The following is a 17,307-nucleotide window of genomic DNA, read 5'->3' as shown; positions in this document are numbered from 1 at the left end:
CATATGACCGTTGTGAGATTCTTTTTGGAAATAAAATCCGATAAGATTTGCAAATCGAAACAATTCATTTTTGTAAAAATATTATATTTAGTTAAAAATTATATTATAAGATATAAATGGTTCTTGCAACTAAAAAAAAAAAAAGATATTTTTATGATGAATAAAAAAATTCTTTTTACAAGGAAAATTGTATAGTATTTTTGTGTAATAAATATTAAAGAATTGCATTGAAATTGATGATCGATAATTGTATGGATAATGCATTATTAAGGTTGGCACATTTTAATTTTCTAAAACATGAGGATTTGGAATTCTGATTACTTGTGCTCTTTGGGACTAAAGATGGCAACAAAGCTTACATTTATCAGATATATTCATGGCTTTCAGGCTATATTTTGAGCACTAGCACAAGCACTTATTGTTACTATATTCGATCTTCTTAGATCAGTTGTGCTTAAAAAAATATATCAGTTGTGTACTGATAAAATTGTAAAGATACTAAGAGTTTCAGTTTAAAAGTGTTTAAGACCAAACTGAAGTGGGTTATTACAGCTTCTGTATTAATCAAACTCTTTTAGTGAAAACCCTATCTTTGAGATAGAAGGGGTGATGTAGGAGCATTTGAAGTCTCCGAACATCCATAAATCTTTGTGTTCTTTATTTCTCGAGTATTCAATCTGTTTTTCAGTTTATTTCCGCACTTTAAGTTAACTGATTGACATTGATAACAAGATTATCGAATTCAGTTTATCACTAAACTGATTCATCCCATCGAAAAAATTTGAAAATCGTTAAGTGTTTATTCAACCCCCTTCTAAACAATTTCCCTCACTCAATCGATACTAACACCTTCTATATTCACTTTTATGTTTATATCATGACTCAATATGAATATTTTCGTAAATTTGATTATTTGTTACGGATAGATGAGGAAAAAACAAATTATTTGTTTGGCCTCTCAATTTCTAATTTTCTTCATTTTTAGAACTTCTTCTCATTTTTTTATTTTTTTTGTTAACGTTTTTATTTTTAAAATAAAATCCCAACCCATTTTAACTTTTTATGGTATGGACTTAACGTTGTGTTACAAAATAAACTTATAACTTAAATATTTGATATAAAATTAAATTATATCATTATATTATGACGAAAAATTTCAAATTTCAAGTTTTAATATAATAGAGGTATAAAAAAAAGTAGTGAGACATCTTTGAGTTTTCTAATCACATACATATGCTGAATTTTTACTTTTAATTGAATTTATATATCTCTTATGGAAAATTAATTATTGATAAAATAAATTTATAACTTAACGATTTAAATAAAATTAGATGCTACCCATTATGTATGAAATGAAGCTCCCGAGTCCATAATCCAATAATTTCATTTATATCTCTAGTGTAATTTATACGAGGAGTGCAGTATTTGATCGTGAACCTGCTGCTGAGAATCGAACAAGGCGTTTATTCCAATAAATTGTTCGTAGAGATATACAGAAAGAGCTATTACCTCCTAAACACCGAGATAGCTGGTGTCAATGTTTAGAGCATAAAAGTTAAATTAAACTAAATATCATATTAATGGTTTGAAATTATACGACGCCCAAGAGAATATTGATTATCAAAATATAAAATTTTTAAACTTACGATGTTCATTGGGTACGAGAAAATGGTACTTCAACATCCTCTAGCCGCAAACGACCAAGCTGGGAGATGAGCACAACCACCACTCATGCACTCACTGTTCTTCAGGAAGAGAATCATGGAGACATCAACGGAATATCACCGACATTCACGGAATCTTGGCTCCTACGATAAAGGAAGTTAGTTACGGAAAGATATCGACAGATATGGTAACCACTCTCCTATAAATATCATGTTCAATCTATCTATGGGGTATTGAATTCTTTTCTTCACACACAACACTCACTTTATTCTCCCTATTCCCAACTTGACGTGACTTGAGTGTCAAAAGGAATACGTTGGAAACATCTGCCAGCCCCGCCTCTAACACTTTTGCTCGTGATTTCAGGCCATCCTCAGGTCAGTAGGTCTCTTGTATGACGATCTCACGAGTTTTTATCAGTGAGACCGGTCAATCCTACATATATTCATAATCAAAATTATACTCTTAGCATAAAAAGTAATATTTTTTCATTGATGATCCAAATAAGAGATCTGTCTCACAAAATACGACTCGTGAGACCGTCTCATACAAGTTTTTGCCCAGGTCGGGAAGTGACCTTAAGCTCGACAAGGCCTCTCCTAGACTCAGGTCAAAAGAAATTTTCAGCACATCAAGGAGGTTTTTTCCGGATAATAACAATCGTAGTCGAGTCATGGTCACCTCAAGACTATCAAATGTTGCTGAAAATTTTTAGTCTTATACTGCTCATCGGCTACATTTTCTAGATGACGATAATAGTTGGACTTTATTTTGTGACAAGGTGTTTGGACAAGAAAGTTGCCCTCCTGAATTTGAGGAAGCAGGAGGGACGATTCTGAGCAATTGTGGAGGACTTCCCCTAGCCATTCTTGTTATTGGTGGACTTCTTGCAAAGTCCAGTCGAAAAGATGAATATTGGGATTATATTGCTAACAATGCATACAAAGCAGTAAATATGGGAGACGACAGTATGCTTTGTTTCGAGATATTATCTTAAGTTATAAGCATTAACCTGTTCATCTAAAACCATGTTTCCTTTATATGGCATATTTCCGGAGGACTGTAAGATTAGCATTTCAAGTCTCGTTAAATAATGGATGGCGGAGGGGCTTTTAAACCGGTAGGATCTAGAAGCTTGGAGGAAATGGCAGAGGGTAATTTTAAAGATCTGATAGATAGAAATCTCATTCTGATTCATAAGTATGGATCTAGAAACAAAATAAAAACTTGCACCACCCAAGATCTCCTCAGAGACCTATGCCTATGGGAAGCTTAAAAGGAGAAATTTCTTTGTGTCTATATGATGCATAGCCTCAGCAATCATGTCAGAAGCTTCAATAATGAGCGTCGTCTTATTATTAATCCAAGCTCCAAAGACGAGGAATGTCAACAACAAGTCTTTCATGCCATAAATTCAGCTTCATGTACACGTTCGTTGATGTGTAGTGAATTAAAATTCACATCTGCAAAGCTGCATATTAGTTTTAGACTGCTAAGAGTACTCAACATGGACAATAGCTGCTCTTACGAAGAACTTCCACGACTTGTTAACTTGATATACATTGCTTTCAAGGCTCCATTGTTTCCATATCTGTTGAATCCTTTAGAATCTCTATCCTTACTATGGAATCTGCAGACAATTACCATTGCTGGTTCTTCAAGTGATTTACCAATAAATCTACCAGCTGAAATATGGGAAATGCCACAACTCAGGCATCTAAAAAATGGAGGAGGAGACTTTAGTTTGTCTGATCCTCCGAGAACCAAGAGTAAACATGGTAGGAGAGATTTGTTTTTTTAAAAAAATCTGCAAACACTCTATAAGCTGAGAAATTTCAGGTGTACTAATGAGGTTATTGATAGAATCCCAAACTTAAAAGAAACTAGGAATTACTTACAGGCATTTTCCCAGAGGCTATGGATGGCGGTGTTACCATGAAGTTAACAATCTTGTCCATTTATGTAATCTCGAATCTCTTTTCTTAGACTGTGGCATGAATGTGCTGCAAAATCTCTGCTTTCCGCATTCGCTCAAGAAGTTGACTTCAAGCAGCTGCGGAGTGTCTTGGAAAGATTTAACGGTAGTTGGTTCGTTGCCTCATCTTGAATTTCTCAAATTGAAAAAATAGGCAGCAAAAGGGCTTGAATGGAATCTTGTGGAAGGAGAATTCCTTGAGTTGAAGTCCATACAAATCGAAAGCACTGATCTTGTAGAGTGGGTAGCAGACAGCTCGCACTTCCAACGCGCCTTGAGAATGTTGCACTTAAGTATGCTACAGACTTAAAGAAATCCCATATGGTTTAAGAGAGATACAAACGCCTCGATCAATTTCATTGGTAGACTGTAGTGATTTAGCTGTTATTTCTGCGAAGTAGATACAAGAGTAACAACAGAACATCGGAAATTATGATCTTCAGGTTCATGTTCATGACAGCCGCTTTGGAGACATTCTACTAGTCAATGCAACTGTCGTAGCAAGTGCGCCATTATTTCCATAACAACGAAGAAAAATTCTTTGCAAGCGTGTATCCTGAAATCGTTTGTAGTTAGCCATTTCAAGTTAGTATTATCATTTGTATGTGATATATGTTTCAAATTTACAGAATCTCTTCAATTGTTGGTATTTCTTGTACTCTATAACGTTCTCTATCGTATTTTCTACATGAGATAGTTCATTTGATCAGTTAAATAAAACTCCAGTCCAAATAATCTTGAATTACATCTGCTGCATGATTTTCAGTTATCATTCTTTCATCATGTACTTCCCCATATTCTTCTTGGAGTGCAGATTTTATGACTGCAGAATAACCTTCAATTATCCCTAGTTTAGGCATAGTTTGGTACACATGATAGGATAAACGTGTGATAAATAATATAAGGATAAGTTACGGATAAATAAGATGTAGGATATTATATTTAATGTTTGGTATGATTTTAATAAGAGTGATTAAATTTATCTATTAGATTGTAATGACAAAACTAACCTTATCATAATAAATTTTATAATTTCAAAGTTGTTGGTTGAGTTCATATTTTTTATCTATTCATGCGCCGATAGTGCTTGCATGATTTATTTATTTTTACCTAATTTTATATATTATATAATACGATAATTGAGCCTTTGATTTTGTGAGTCAAGTCAAATATCAATTTTTAAGGTTAATCGAGTTATACTAATAATTTTATTGAGATTTATAAAAATTATTAATATAATTATCTCGAAGTAATTTATATAATTATATATTATATAATATATAAAAATAAACAAAAATATTTATTTGATTTTAATTTCTACCTACTAGCATAGATTTATAAAAATCATTTATAAATTGAGGGTAATTAAGTCATTTGTAGTATATTTTATCATTAAATTAAAATTATCACACCTAATAGAAGGGACATTTTATCCCTCTAAAAAATTATTTATCAAGGGACCAAGTTTCTTTTTAGTTTTAAAAGCTAATTTGGTTACTTTGTTGGCAGCTGATTGTATCAGTAGCAGCCAAGTTTAGAGCACTTACAATTCTTTTTTCTTGTTTTGAAGATTTCAATTCTTTCTTCTACTTTTATCGGTATGCATGTGATTTTACGGTTTAAAATAAATTTAACATTAAATATATCTAAAATTTTGAAAAAAGTCTTGTATTATATTTTATTAAAAATGAAAAAATGGGGTTCTTTTTTATATTTCTTATTCTTTATAAGTAATAAAAAATTTGATATCTAATTGAACTTGTTAATTGAAGCTCTTGAACATAAATTTCAATAGTCAAATATTTTTGTTACTCATTTTATACCAAAAATTATTTTCTTGAATTTTGATTGTAAATATATACATTTCGTTGAAGTCTAACTTTTTATTAAAAAAATAATAATAAAACCATTATTTCAAATTAGGAATGATAGTAAACAATATATAATAAATAATAGTCGTCCAGAGCAACGCGCTGAGTTCTTTTACAATTGTGATTTTGTTTCTAATTTGATTTTTTTAACCAATTTATTAAATAGATTATAGAATATGAGGATGGTTTTGTGATTTAAATAAAAATAGAGGTAATATGATTCAATTCATGTCCGAACTTTAATATAATAATAGATTAACACATTTATCTAAAATTTTGAAAAACTAACTAAATTTTAACTAAAAATATTTATAAACAAGTATAAAAATTAAATTAGTAATATTTAATTAGAAAAATATTCCTTGAGATTATCCAAACGGGGCTCCATTATCGGGCTGATGCTCAACAATGATGATTCAAAGTTGATGCCAGCGAAGTCAACGCTAATACAAAGAATCATAGATTGATTGAGTTTGAAATTATCAGAGATCAGCAATGGCAGCTTATGCATCTCTTCTTTCTCTCGGACATATTCTTGACCAGTTATTGCAACACCCACCGCGCCAAACGGCTGTTCTTGACGAAGCCCAGATCCATTCTTTGCTCGAAAATCTCACTTTCCTGCGAGATTTTCTTGAAGATTTTTCGCTGATAAGTGGGGACGGGATTCAGGCATTGGAGGCAAAAATTATAATCTCAGCATATGCAGCAGAAGATATAATCGAAAGTCGTGTGGTGGATCAAATTCTTGAAGATTCTGAAGCTGGAAGTGAAAGGAGCTGCTCGACTTTGTTCTGTCAAGATTTGCAGAAAGTAACAGAAGAATTCAGTTCTATGAAGAAAGATGTGATGAAGATTAAGGAAACTGAAGGGATCAAAATCATGGAGCAGCCAAGAAAAGCTACGACTGCTGGATCTTTCCTACGAGGTGCTGCATCTGATAGCAAGAATACTATGGTGGGATTTCATGAAGATTTGAATCAAATAATGGAGACACTCACCGGGGACGAATTAAATCTCCAGATTCTCCCAATCGTCGGGATGGGTGGCATCGGCAAGACTACATTCGCTAAAAATGTTCTCAAAAATCCATTAATTGTGAACCACTTTGATCTTCATGCGTGGGTTACAATATCTCAACAGTATAGTGTGCACAAAATCCTTTTAGGCCTATTAAAAGAGATTGGAGGTGAAGAAATCACTCAAGAGCATGACGATGAATTAGGATTGAGTCTACATAAAAGTTTGTTTTATAGAAGATATTTCATTGTGATGGACGACATGTGGAGTATTAAGGTTTGGGATGGCATAAAGAGGTTCTTTCCGGATAATAACAATAGCAGTCGAGTGATGGTCACCACGAGATTATCAAATGTTGCTGATAATTTTTGCTCGTGTACCCCTCGTCAACTACATTTGTTAGACGAAGATCAAAGTTGGGCTTTGTTTTGTGACAAGGTGTTTGGAAAAGAAAGTTGTTGCCCTCCTGAGTTAGAGGAAGTAGGAAAGACAATTGTGAGAAATTGCAGGGGACTTCCTCTAGCCATTGTTGCTATTAGCGGACTTCTTACAAAGTCTAGTCAAACAGTTGAATATTGGGAGCATGTTGCTAATGATACACACGAGGCATTAAATAAAGGAGGTGATATGCTTTGTTTTGAGGTATTATCTTTAAGTTATAAGCACTTATCTGTTCACCTAAAACCATGTTTCCTTTATATGGCCATATTTCCAGAAGACTTTGAGATTCGCGTTTCAAGACTCGTTAAATTATGGGTTGCGGAGGGGATTCTTAAACCGATGAGTTCTAGAAGTTTGGAGGAAATTGCAGAGGATAATTTAAAAGATTTAATAGATAGAAATCTGATTCAGGTTCATGGTTACGGGTCTAGAAACAAAATCAAAACTTGCACCATCCATGATCTCTTAAGAGACCTATGCCTCAGGGAAGCTCAAAAGGAGAAATTTCTTTGTGTGATCCATAGCCTCAACGGTCCTCCCAGAAGCATCAATAATATGCGTCGTCTTATTATTCAGCGAAACTCCGATGAAGAGGTGTTTCAACAACAGGTCTTTGATGCCATGAATTTAGCATCACCTACCCGTTCATTGATATGTTGGGAATTAGAATCCACATCTATAAAGCTGCCAGTTTGTTTTAGACTGCTAAGAGTACTCAACATGGATGATTTCTACTCGTGCGAAGAAATTCTACAACTTGTCAACTTGAGATACATTTATTTCGATGCCTCATTGAATCAAAATCTGTTGAATCCTTTAGAATCTCTATCCCTACTATGGAATCTGCAGACTATCATCATTGCTGGTCCTTTGATTGGCTCTGTGACGCCAACAAATCTTCCGGCTGAAATATGGGAAATGCCGCAACTCAGACATCTAAAAATGGAACGAGGAGACTTCTATTTGCCTGATCCTCCGAGCACCAATAGCAAAAATGGGAGGCGAGATATTCTTGTTATGAAAAACCTGCAAACACTCTATAAAATAAGGAATTTCAGGTTCACGGATGAGGATGTTCACAGAATGCCAAACTTGAAAAAACTGGGAATCACTTACCGGCAATTCACCAGTGGCTTTGGGGATTACTATGAAGTTTCCAATCTCGTCCATTTATGTAATCTCGAATCACTTTTGTTTAACGGTTACAAGGATGTGCTGCGAAATCTCTGCTTTCCACAATCGCTCAAGAAGTTGACTTTGGAAAACTGCCGAGTGCCTTGGGAAGATTTGACGGTGGTCGGCTCACTGCCTCATCTCGAAGTTCTCAATTTGATAGGTCATGCAGTCAGAGGGCGTGAATGGAATCCTGTGGAAGGAGAGTTTCTTGAATTGAAGAGTGGATAGCAGACAGCTCTCACTTCCCACGCCTTGAGAATCTTAAACTCAAGTTTCTTGGATTCCTGCAGGAAATCCCGTATGGAATTGGAGAAATAGAAACACTTAAATCAATTTCATTAACATACTGTAGTGATTCAGCCAATTCTTCTGCAAAAAAGATACAAGAGGAACAACAAGACCTCGGAAATTATGACCTTCAACTTCATGTTCGTGGATACAGCCACATTGGCAGTTCAGCCATGCAGGCCGCCAATAGTCTTTTGGATTTGGGAAAGAGTTTATGGGAATCTTTTAGTTGGTCTTAGCATTTTCAGACACCAATTTTTAAGAGAGAAATTTGTAAATTGTTGTGGCCTTGTTCCTTATTGGAGAAATTTCCAAATTGTAGAATGAATTTCAATTGACACGGTTAATGGATGAACTTGAAATTCATCTTAGTTAATATCAAATACTATATAAACATGTAATAAGTGAATTTGAAAACGCACGAAACATCGGCTCTCGTTTTACACAGACAGCTGAAGCAACGTTTGTAACTAACATCACAGGTGATGATAATCATGTCATCATTCAAAATTTTAAAATCATCATGAAGTTATCAACGCTAACATTAGCATGACCAGTTAATGTCAGCGTTGATAACTTAATCTCATGTTCAGCATTGAAATGAAATTATAGAAATGCTATTGAATATAAAATTTTTATTTTATTAAATAACTTTGTATTTAAGAAACAAAATGATTAAAACAAAATTATAAATACAACTAATTTTAAGAAAATACAATTATACATAGTTAAATTTTAAAGTACAATAAAAAATTTAAAAATTTAAAAACAAAATACGCATAATTAAATTACACATGATTAAAAAGTTGAAAAATTCCACTATGTATTATCATGTAAACGGACTAATATATGGGAATTGATCATCTACTGTGTGCATCCTCGTAGTAGGGGACTGTGCCACAATTTTTTTTTTAAAAGCTTTTATATATATTTTTTAATTCTTTTTTTTTCATTTTTTTGGACTTTTTGTTATAATCTTTCTTTTACTCCCACTCAAAATTTTCATTTTTAAATATTTTTTGCTCTTTTTAAAATATATTATAATTCTTTCTTTTTTATTTTTGAACTTTTTGTTTTCCTCTTTCTTATTTGTAGGACCAAATGTTTACCACATTTATGAAAATTCGATGTTTTTTGGTAGAATTGATTGCTGACGAAAACACAAATTTTTAATCTTGTTTGATTATTGATGAAAATGGGCGAATCAAGCATGCGAAAAGAACTAAAATTGAAACATAAAATACATTTTACTTTCAAAACAAATGCGATAAACAAAATGTTAGAAAAGAGAGAGGGAAACAAAAAGTTCAAAAATGGAAAAAGAAAGAATTATAATATATTTTAAAAAGAGCAAAAAATATGAAAATTTTGAGTTGGAGTAAAAGAAAGATTAAAACAAAAAATCCAAAAATGAAAAAAAAAAGAATTAAAAAATATATATAAAAGCTTTTAAAAAAAAATTTGTGGCACATAATCCCTTACTGTGGGATGCCTACAGTAGAGGATCCATTCCCCTAATATATCTTCTATCAAGTTTTTTTTATAATTTTTTTATTTATATATATAATCTTTAAATTTAAACACTGTTTAATATATTAAAAAAATAAAGGTCATCTATTGCTGGTAGTTGATTCGGCGGTAATTTGGAGAAAAATGCATCTGTCCTTGATTTTGTTATGATTCGGTACCCATTAGTTATTTTTGGTGTTTTAGTACCTGACCAAAATCCAGCTTTCTTTTTAGTACATGTCTCACGTAATTTTACATTTTTATCCTTTTGTAATGAATAAAAAATTATAAGAATCCCTATTATAGATGTTCATCTTCTCTATTCTCCTTCCCGCTTCCCACCACGCTTGTGTTCTGTGCGAGCAACCAATTTATTTTTCCCATAATTTCCTACTATCCATTATGTATGAAACCCTCTCCCATTCTCCATCGGCACATTTTACAGTTTTTCCGCAGGTCTAATTAACTGACTCTTCCCACAAACCCGTTGATGAAAATCATGAATCTGCGCAACCAAGCGTAGAAATTTCCCAGCAAAGCCGATTCCCAACCAGGGCAAACCAGCTTCCATTGCCCTCATGTTGCTGCAAACTTTGCCAAAACCAGAATTTCTGGGTCGAAGCAATTTCTGGGTCGAAGCAGCGTATGTGAGGAGGAGAAAATAAGCGTTCATTTTCAGATTTTCCTGGAACTACCACCCTATAAAACTATTGAAGGACGATTAAAGGGTACACATTTCAATTGTCGTTTATTTGTGATCATTTATGTGGGTGTAATTTTTCTTGTGAGTGAAAACATTTTCTTTTCTTCAACCGCATTTCGGATACACAAATGTGTTTATGACGTTGTATGTTCGTAATAGGATTGTCATTTGCGGAATAAACCATTGGCCCCGTAAAAGACAACATAATTGAAATAGTTGAAGATGGCACGTAGCAAAGTTTAGGGCTACAATTTGCGGACAGAATCTTGAATTTAGGGCAGAGAATTTCCTCAGACAAACACCGTTTGCACGAATAAGGTTGAACAAAGTAATATGCTTGACTAAATCCAATTTAGGTTTTTTTTTGTTAATTAATTTTGGTGCCTTATCGTGAAATTGAATTTTTTCCCAGTGTTGTGAAATTGAATTTTGTTGTTTTGACCGAATACGAACATTAATGTGCATGATCTTGGGAACAAGTTTTGTTTAACAGAACGTGTTAGTTTAGAGAATATGCTTGGAATGATAGTTATGTGAGATTAGTTTGGCTTGTAAAAATGAGATTGTTTTAGTTTATTTTGACGGAATGTTTTTGATTTGGTTTGACAAAATGGGATTGTTATTTGATATTAGTTTCCACAGATCATTATCATGTTTCCACTTGATTTTTTTGTGCACTATTGTTTGTTTGATTGACTTACCTTTTCTCAAACAATTTTGAAAAGAAAGTTTGAATTAATACGATGATTTTGAAGAGAAATATTTCTGAAATGAGTACAGAAAATTTTGGATGATTTTGTTGAAATATGATGTGAATAACTAAATTTCTGCTTCAATATTGTTTGAGCACAAAGGACAATTTTGGTTCGGTTGTGATTTTATTTTATGTAATTCATTTATCCCCATTATTTGAGTTTTTATTTAAAGTAAGAAATTGTATGACTAATTTTTTTTTTTTTTGGATGATTTTGTTGAAATATGATGTGAATAGCTAAATTTATGCTTCAATATTGTTTGAGCACAAAGGACAATTTTGGTTCGGTTGTGATTTTATTTTATGTAATTCATTTATCCCCATTATTTGAGTTTTTATTTGAAGTAAGAAATTGTAGGACTAATTTTTTTTTGGATGTCCATTTTATTTGATGCCTAAATCGGCAGAATCAAATTTTAATATTTTAGATATTCCATGATCGATTTATTGATGGAAGTGGGTTCTGGGAGCGTAATATTTTCGTTTCTTGGAAGTTGCCGCTACGTCAATGGTCTTTATTTGATTTCAATTCCTAATGTCGCAACTCTGTTAGAGATATTCCAGATTTTAGGACGAAAATGTGCGGCTATTAATTCAGAATTAACGATATTGCAATACATGGCACCCCATGAGCAGATTGCAGTAACCCTGAATGAAGATGATGATGTCCGAAATATGATAAACCTTCACAGTTGTTTGAAATTAAATATAATCAAATTGATAGCAGTTCCAAAAGATTATCAGAGCCCGGTCAACATAAATGTTGCGAGGTAACTTCCTTATTTTTTTGTTTGCATTTTTTTATATTGTTTGTTTGCAAATTTCAGAAATTGCAAAGTTGATAAATGAGTTATTGCTTCTTCTTTTTTTACTACTGTGCAGTACTAGAAATTATTTGTTATATTTTACAGTTCAATTTAAATTAGATAAAAGAATATTGATGTGTTTCCTCATGTATTTTATGATTTGTATTAAAATGGTTAGGTTTGTTTTTGGTGATGAAGTTTGTTCTGACGGAGTTGACGATGTTGACGTTGGCACTTTAACCAATTCTATTGATGCTTGGATTCATTGCATACACCACGTTGGGCAAAAATTTAAAGATGCAGCCGAATTCAGGATTTGTCTTAAAAATTATATTATTGCCAGTAGAAGATCTTTTAGATACAGGAGAAATGAAAGTTGTAAGATCTTAGTTGTTTGCAGCAAAGAGAATTGTCAGTGGAAAATTTATGCCTCCAAACATAAAGCGGACAATTCATTCGACATAAGAAAGTGCAACCTAAGCAATAGTTGTGGGGATGACAATTTGCGGAGTAGAGGTCACCCGAAAGCTGATTCATCCTGGGTAGCTAATTTTGTGAAGGAGAAGTTAAGGGGAGAGCCATCATATCGCCCATGTACAATGCTGAAAGACATTGAAAGAGATTATGGAGTAGAACTTGAGTATCATAAAGTTTGGGCGGGTAAAGAGATGGCAATGCATGATATTCATGGAACTGATAAGAGGTCGTATGATAAATTACGATGGTATTGTCATGCTGTTAAAGAAACAAATCCCGGGAGTTTTGTTGAATGTGAAATTGATTCGATGACAAACAAATTTAGACGGGTATTCATTTGTTTTCACGCATGTCTTGTTGGTTTTGTTAGTGGTTGTCGGCCATTAATATTTTTGGATGGAACTCACATTAAGAACAAGTACAAAGGATGTTTATTATGCGTTGTGGCAAAGAATGCGAATGATGATATTTTTACACTTGCGTATGCAGTTGTTGATGCAGAAAACGATTCTAATTGGGAATGGTTTTGCTACCAGTTAAAACATGTCTTGGCATCCCAATACATAATGATATTCAGTAGCTACTTTTTTTTCTCTGACCGACATCCTGGACTCATCAAAGCTATTCAGTCTGTGTTCCCTAGTAGTCACCATTCTTATTGTTTAAGACATATGGTCGATAACTTTGTCAAGCAGATTTGTATTATTTTGATTTTTCAATATTTTAGCCTTTTATTATTATTATTATTATTATTATTATTCAGTTGGTTATTATCTTTAATATTTTTAATTTTAAAATTTGTAGGTATTGCGGAGGTATCATCTCCATAACAAGAAACATTGGTCTTCTGTTTTGAAGAAAGCTGCGTACACCCCATCAAGACATGAGTTCTCGCAACATATCAAAAGCATAATCGATACGATGCCGCTCGCCCAGGAGTTTCTTGTGAGTGTGTCCCTAGAAAATTGGGCCAATTCTATGTTTGTGGGTGAGTGATGGAGTGTCATTATTAATAATATTGTTGAAAGCTGGAACAACTGGGTAAAAACAACGCGATATCTACCTATTGTGGGTATGATAGATAATATACGAATTCAAATAATGACCACGATGCACAAAAGACGAGAAAAACATTGGAGATGACCGGAGAACTAAGTCCAAGAAAGGAGAAGGATGTGTCAATTGCATACAGACAATCTCGAACCTTAAAGGTGCACAAGTCATGTGGAGCTCTGTTTGAGGTCATAGATGGGGACAAAAGTTTTTCGGTGGATTTGAATGCATGTCGTTGTTCATGTCGATATTGGCATATCTATAAGCTACCATGCAAGCATGCTTGCTCATGCATAGAATCAAAGTCTATGTCGGTTTATCAATTCTGTGATGGATATTTTAAGATCAACATGTACCGCCAAGCTTATAAAGGAATTATAAATCCAATTCCAACATATGACATGAGTGAGGGATATCTGAATGATGGACCTACAATTTATGCTCCTACAACCCGTAGCCAGCCACGACGTAGAAGGACTAAACGGATACCTTCTCAAGTTGAACAACGTGTGGGAGATGTCATGGGCGAGGGCATAATAGACGAACTTGCAAAGAACCAGTGTCATAATTGGTTTGATTGATATAGAGATTAATACTATATCGTTTACCTCAATTATCTTAATTTTATTGTAATGTAATGTAATGTATTTTTAAAATTCCTAATCGCTATCTTAATTATTTTAATTTTTTGCAGGCATGTATTAGAGTGAGAAAGCTGCTGGGAAGGTTGTTCAAAAAAACTACAAGATGTGGTGGCTTTTTGTGAATATATTTGTTGTTGTTCCTTGAATTAATCGACCTTTTGGAGCATTACGTTTATGGTATCCATTTTTTGTTTGCTGTTTTGACGTGATGGTAAGACGTTATCGTGCGTTGATGGCATGACAATTTTTTTGTAAACCAACAATGAATCTATTCAATTGCTTCAGTGAGATTGAGTATGTAAATACTGGATTGCTTCTGTGAGATTGGAAAAGTGTATGAAGTTGAACAAAACATCGGATTAAGCTTCAGTACTCTTATTCCTTATATGAAACTCAAATTTGTTGTTACTTAATATATTATAAAAGGAATATTCGAATATCCAGTATTTAAATATCCATTTTCAGTATTTCGTTTAGCAAATCCAGTACTTTAAAAGTAAACGTTGGTATTTAGCAAGTAAAACTAAGTACTTCAAAAAGTTCAGTTGCGAATTTGTTTTTTTAAATAACAATAAAAAATTTAAATGAAATGCACATGTCATCCGAATGCATCTTGGATGGAAATGCGATGACTTGTTGAACTTACATTGCCTACTAGAATACCTAGTATTTTAATACTCATTCCGAGTATTTCATTTACAAAATCAAGTGTTTAAAATTTTAAATTAAGTATTTCGAAAATAAAACTAAGTACTTCAAAAAGTTCAATGTTTAGTTGTCAAATATTTTTAAACAAATTTATAAAAAAATTTAAAGGAAATGAACATGTCATCCAAATGCATCTTCGATGCAAATGCGAGCATTTGATGAACTTACATTGCCTACTAGAATATCCAGTGTTTTTTTAAATTTTTTGAGTATCTCATTTACCAGATCAAGTATTTTAAAATGGAAATTAAGTATTTCACAAGTAAAAGTAAGTAATTCAAAATGTTGTATGCGTAGTTGGGAATTTGTTTTTCTTCCAAACGTTCCATTGAAACACCTACAGTAACTGAATATTTTGAGAATGCATAAAAATGATATTTTCTTTTATAATATATTAAGTAACAACAAATTTGGGTTTCATATAAGGAATAAGAGTACTGAAGCTTAAAAGTCTTGGAAAAAATTTGCAAGGAAATATTTGTAATGACATAAATTGTAGTCTTCTTCATTTGAAACCTCAAATACTATCTAATACTTCTGAACACTTCTGAACACATTCAGTGTTGCTTTACAAAACATTGCCATGCCATCAACGCACTATAAGTCTTACCATCACGTCAAAACAGCAAACAAAAAATGGCTACCATAAATGTAATGCTCCAAAAGGTGCAGGAACAACACCAACTTAAAAATACCAACATTGTTATCCTCATCACTCATCATTCATCTCTTGGACAAATCATTTTAAACCTTTGAACAAGCCTCGTTCATCAGACAAAATCGCCAAAGCAATCCGAGCTCTATACCCTTCCATTGAAGTATTCCATTCTTCATTCCAAAATATCAGGTTATCTATAGCAAAACATTCACCCCATAGGCAAACATAAACACCACAATTCAAATCATTTCCTTGTTGCCTACATTTTAACGCAATCACTTCACCTTTGCCAACATCACAATTTTACACATTCCAAAGATATCCAGACATAAATTTGGCCTGAAAAAAGCATTTCAATCAATATTAGTTTTCCAAAAAATCATAAACGATGTGTGTTGTGCACTTTTGTTTAAAAAAAAATTTTTTTTGTCGCCAACTTACAATTTTCTTGGCTGCACCTTTGTAAACAGGGCCACTAAGAGAATCCCTTAGTGTGAAATACTGATCGCCTCGAGTATACCCGAGCAAGATCCAATGTGCTCTGTAAATAATCGGGAAAATTATGTGCTTACATAGTTCTAGAACCTCTTTGTTTAGTTCATACAACTTGCTCAATGTACTCCCATTCAACTGTGATGTAAATTCAGAAAAAATTTTATCTTTGACCCTCTTCTGCTTCATTTTCTCGAGCATCCGAATCACGTTAATCTATGCAAATTTTAAAAAATATTGTTAACTATCTTTTCATAAAAATTATAGTTAATTAACATAAAAAAATTTTTACCTGCACATTGGGAGACATGCAGTATATGTCATGCCCATAATTATGTTTTCTATTGCTTAAAGTATTGAAATAGGCATGAATAAGGTCAGATCGTAGTTCGCTGCCAAACAAACAAAGCAGCAACTCGTGCCCATGCAATATCACGTCATCATCTTGCCAAACTATACCACTACAAAGACAAAATAACAAACATAACAACTCAAACAAACAAAAAATGACGCATTATGATTTCGCCATAAGTTAAAAAAATAAGATCTTTTTACCCCAAAATATCTCTGCATAAGTACTTTTCAATTATGTCTCTCTCTTCTTTTGATATCTGATCATGATCATCATAGTCATGTCTTCCTCGGAACTCCTACAAAGATTCCTCTACGGCACTTTCAGCTATACCTTTAACATCAATATCATCCTATATAAAAACAGCAAATATGCAAACACAAAATTCATTAACAAAATTTAATGCTTAACAAATCATACAAAATATAAATTATTTTTAGCTATTGCCAAACAAATGAATTTTAAATTACCAGATCCAAGACGAGTGATGATTCTTGTTTTCTCTTACGCTTTGGGGTCGTACTAGGAGGTGTCAAATAGTCAGGATGTTTTCTTTTTCAACCGATCTGTTTTTTTTTAGCCGTCTTCACAATAGATGATTTTGGATTAAAAATAATCATTTCTTTCCCTTCTCCAATGTCATTACCTACGTGCACGTTGTCTCCAAAATTTGTGTTCTTTTCCAATTCGTCCACAAACACTCTCATATAACTCT

General features: G+C 33.0%; 2 protein-coding genes across 2 annotated transcripts; both read left to right on the top strand.

The window, feature by feature from the left end:
• The first annotated feature begins 5,856 nt into the window (after positions 1 to 5,856).
• LOC142520555 (putative late blight resistance protein homolog R1A-3) lies at positions 5,857 to 8,782 on the top strand. The gene is given in 2 exon segments (XM_075623581.1): positions 5,857 to 8,365; positions 8,368 to 8,782. Coding segments are annotated over 2 exon segments (2,667 nt in total). The 5' UTR covers positions 5,857 to 6,006; the 3' UTR covers positions 8,676 to 8,782.
• Positions 8,783 to 13,824: 5,042 nt separating this feature from the next.
• Positions 13,825 to 14,319, top strand: LOC142520414 (uncharacterized). The gene has a single exon (XM_075623395.1). The coding sequence runs from the start codon at positions 13,825 to 13,827 to the stop codon at positions 14,317 to 14,319; it is 495 nt and encodes a 164-aa protein (XP_075479510.1).
• Positions 14,320 to 17,307: the final 2,988 nt, after the last annotated feature.

The sequence above is a fragment of the Primulina tabacum genome, chromosome 12 (genome assembly GCF_025594145.1).
Source record: "Primulina tabacum isolate GXHZ01 chromosome 12, ASM2559414v2, whole genome shotgun sequence".
Lineage (NCBI taxonomy): Eukaryota > Viridiplantae > Streptophyta > Magnoliopsida > Lamiales > Gesneriaceae > Primulina > Primulina tabacum.
This window is presented reverse-complemented; position numbering and strand designations above follow the sequence as displayed.

Coding starts and splice junctions, on each gene's coding strand:
- LOC142520414 (XM_075623395.1), top strand. CDS start 13,825: ATGACCGGAGAACTAAGTCCAAGAAAGGAGAAGGATGTGTCAATTGCA.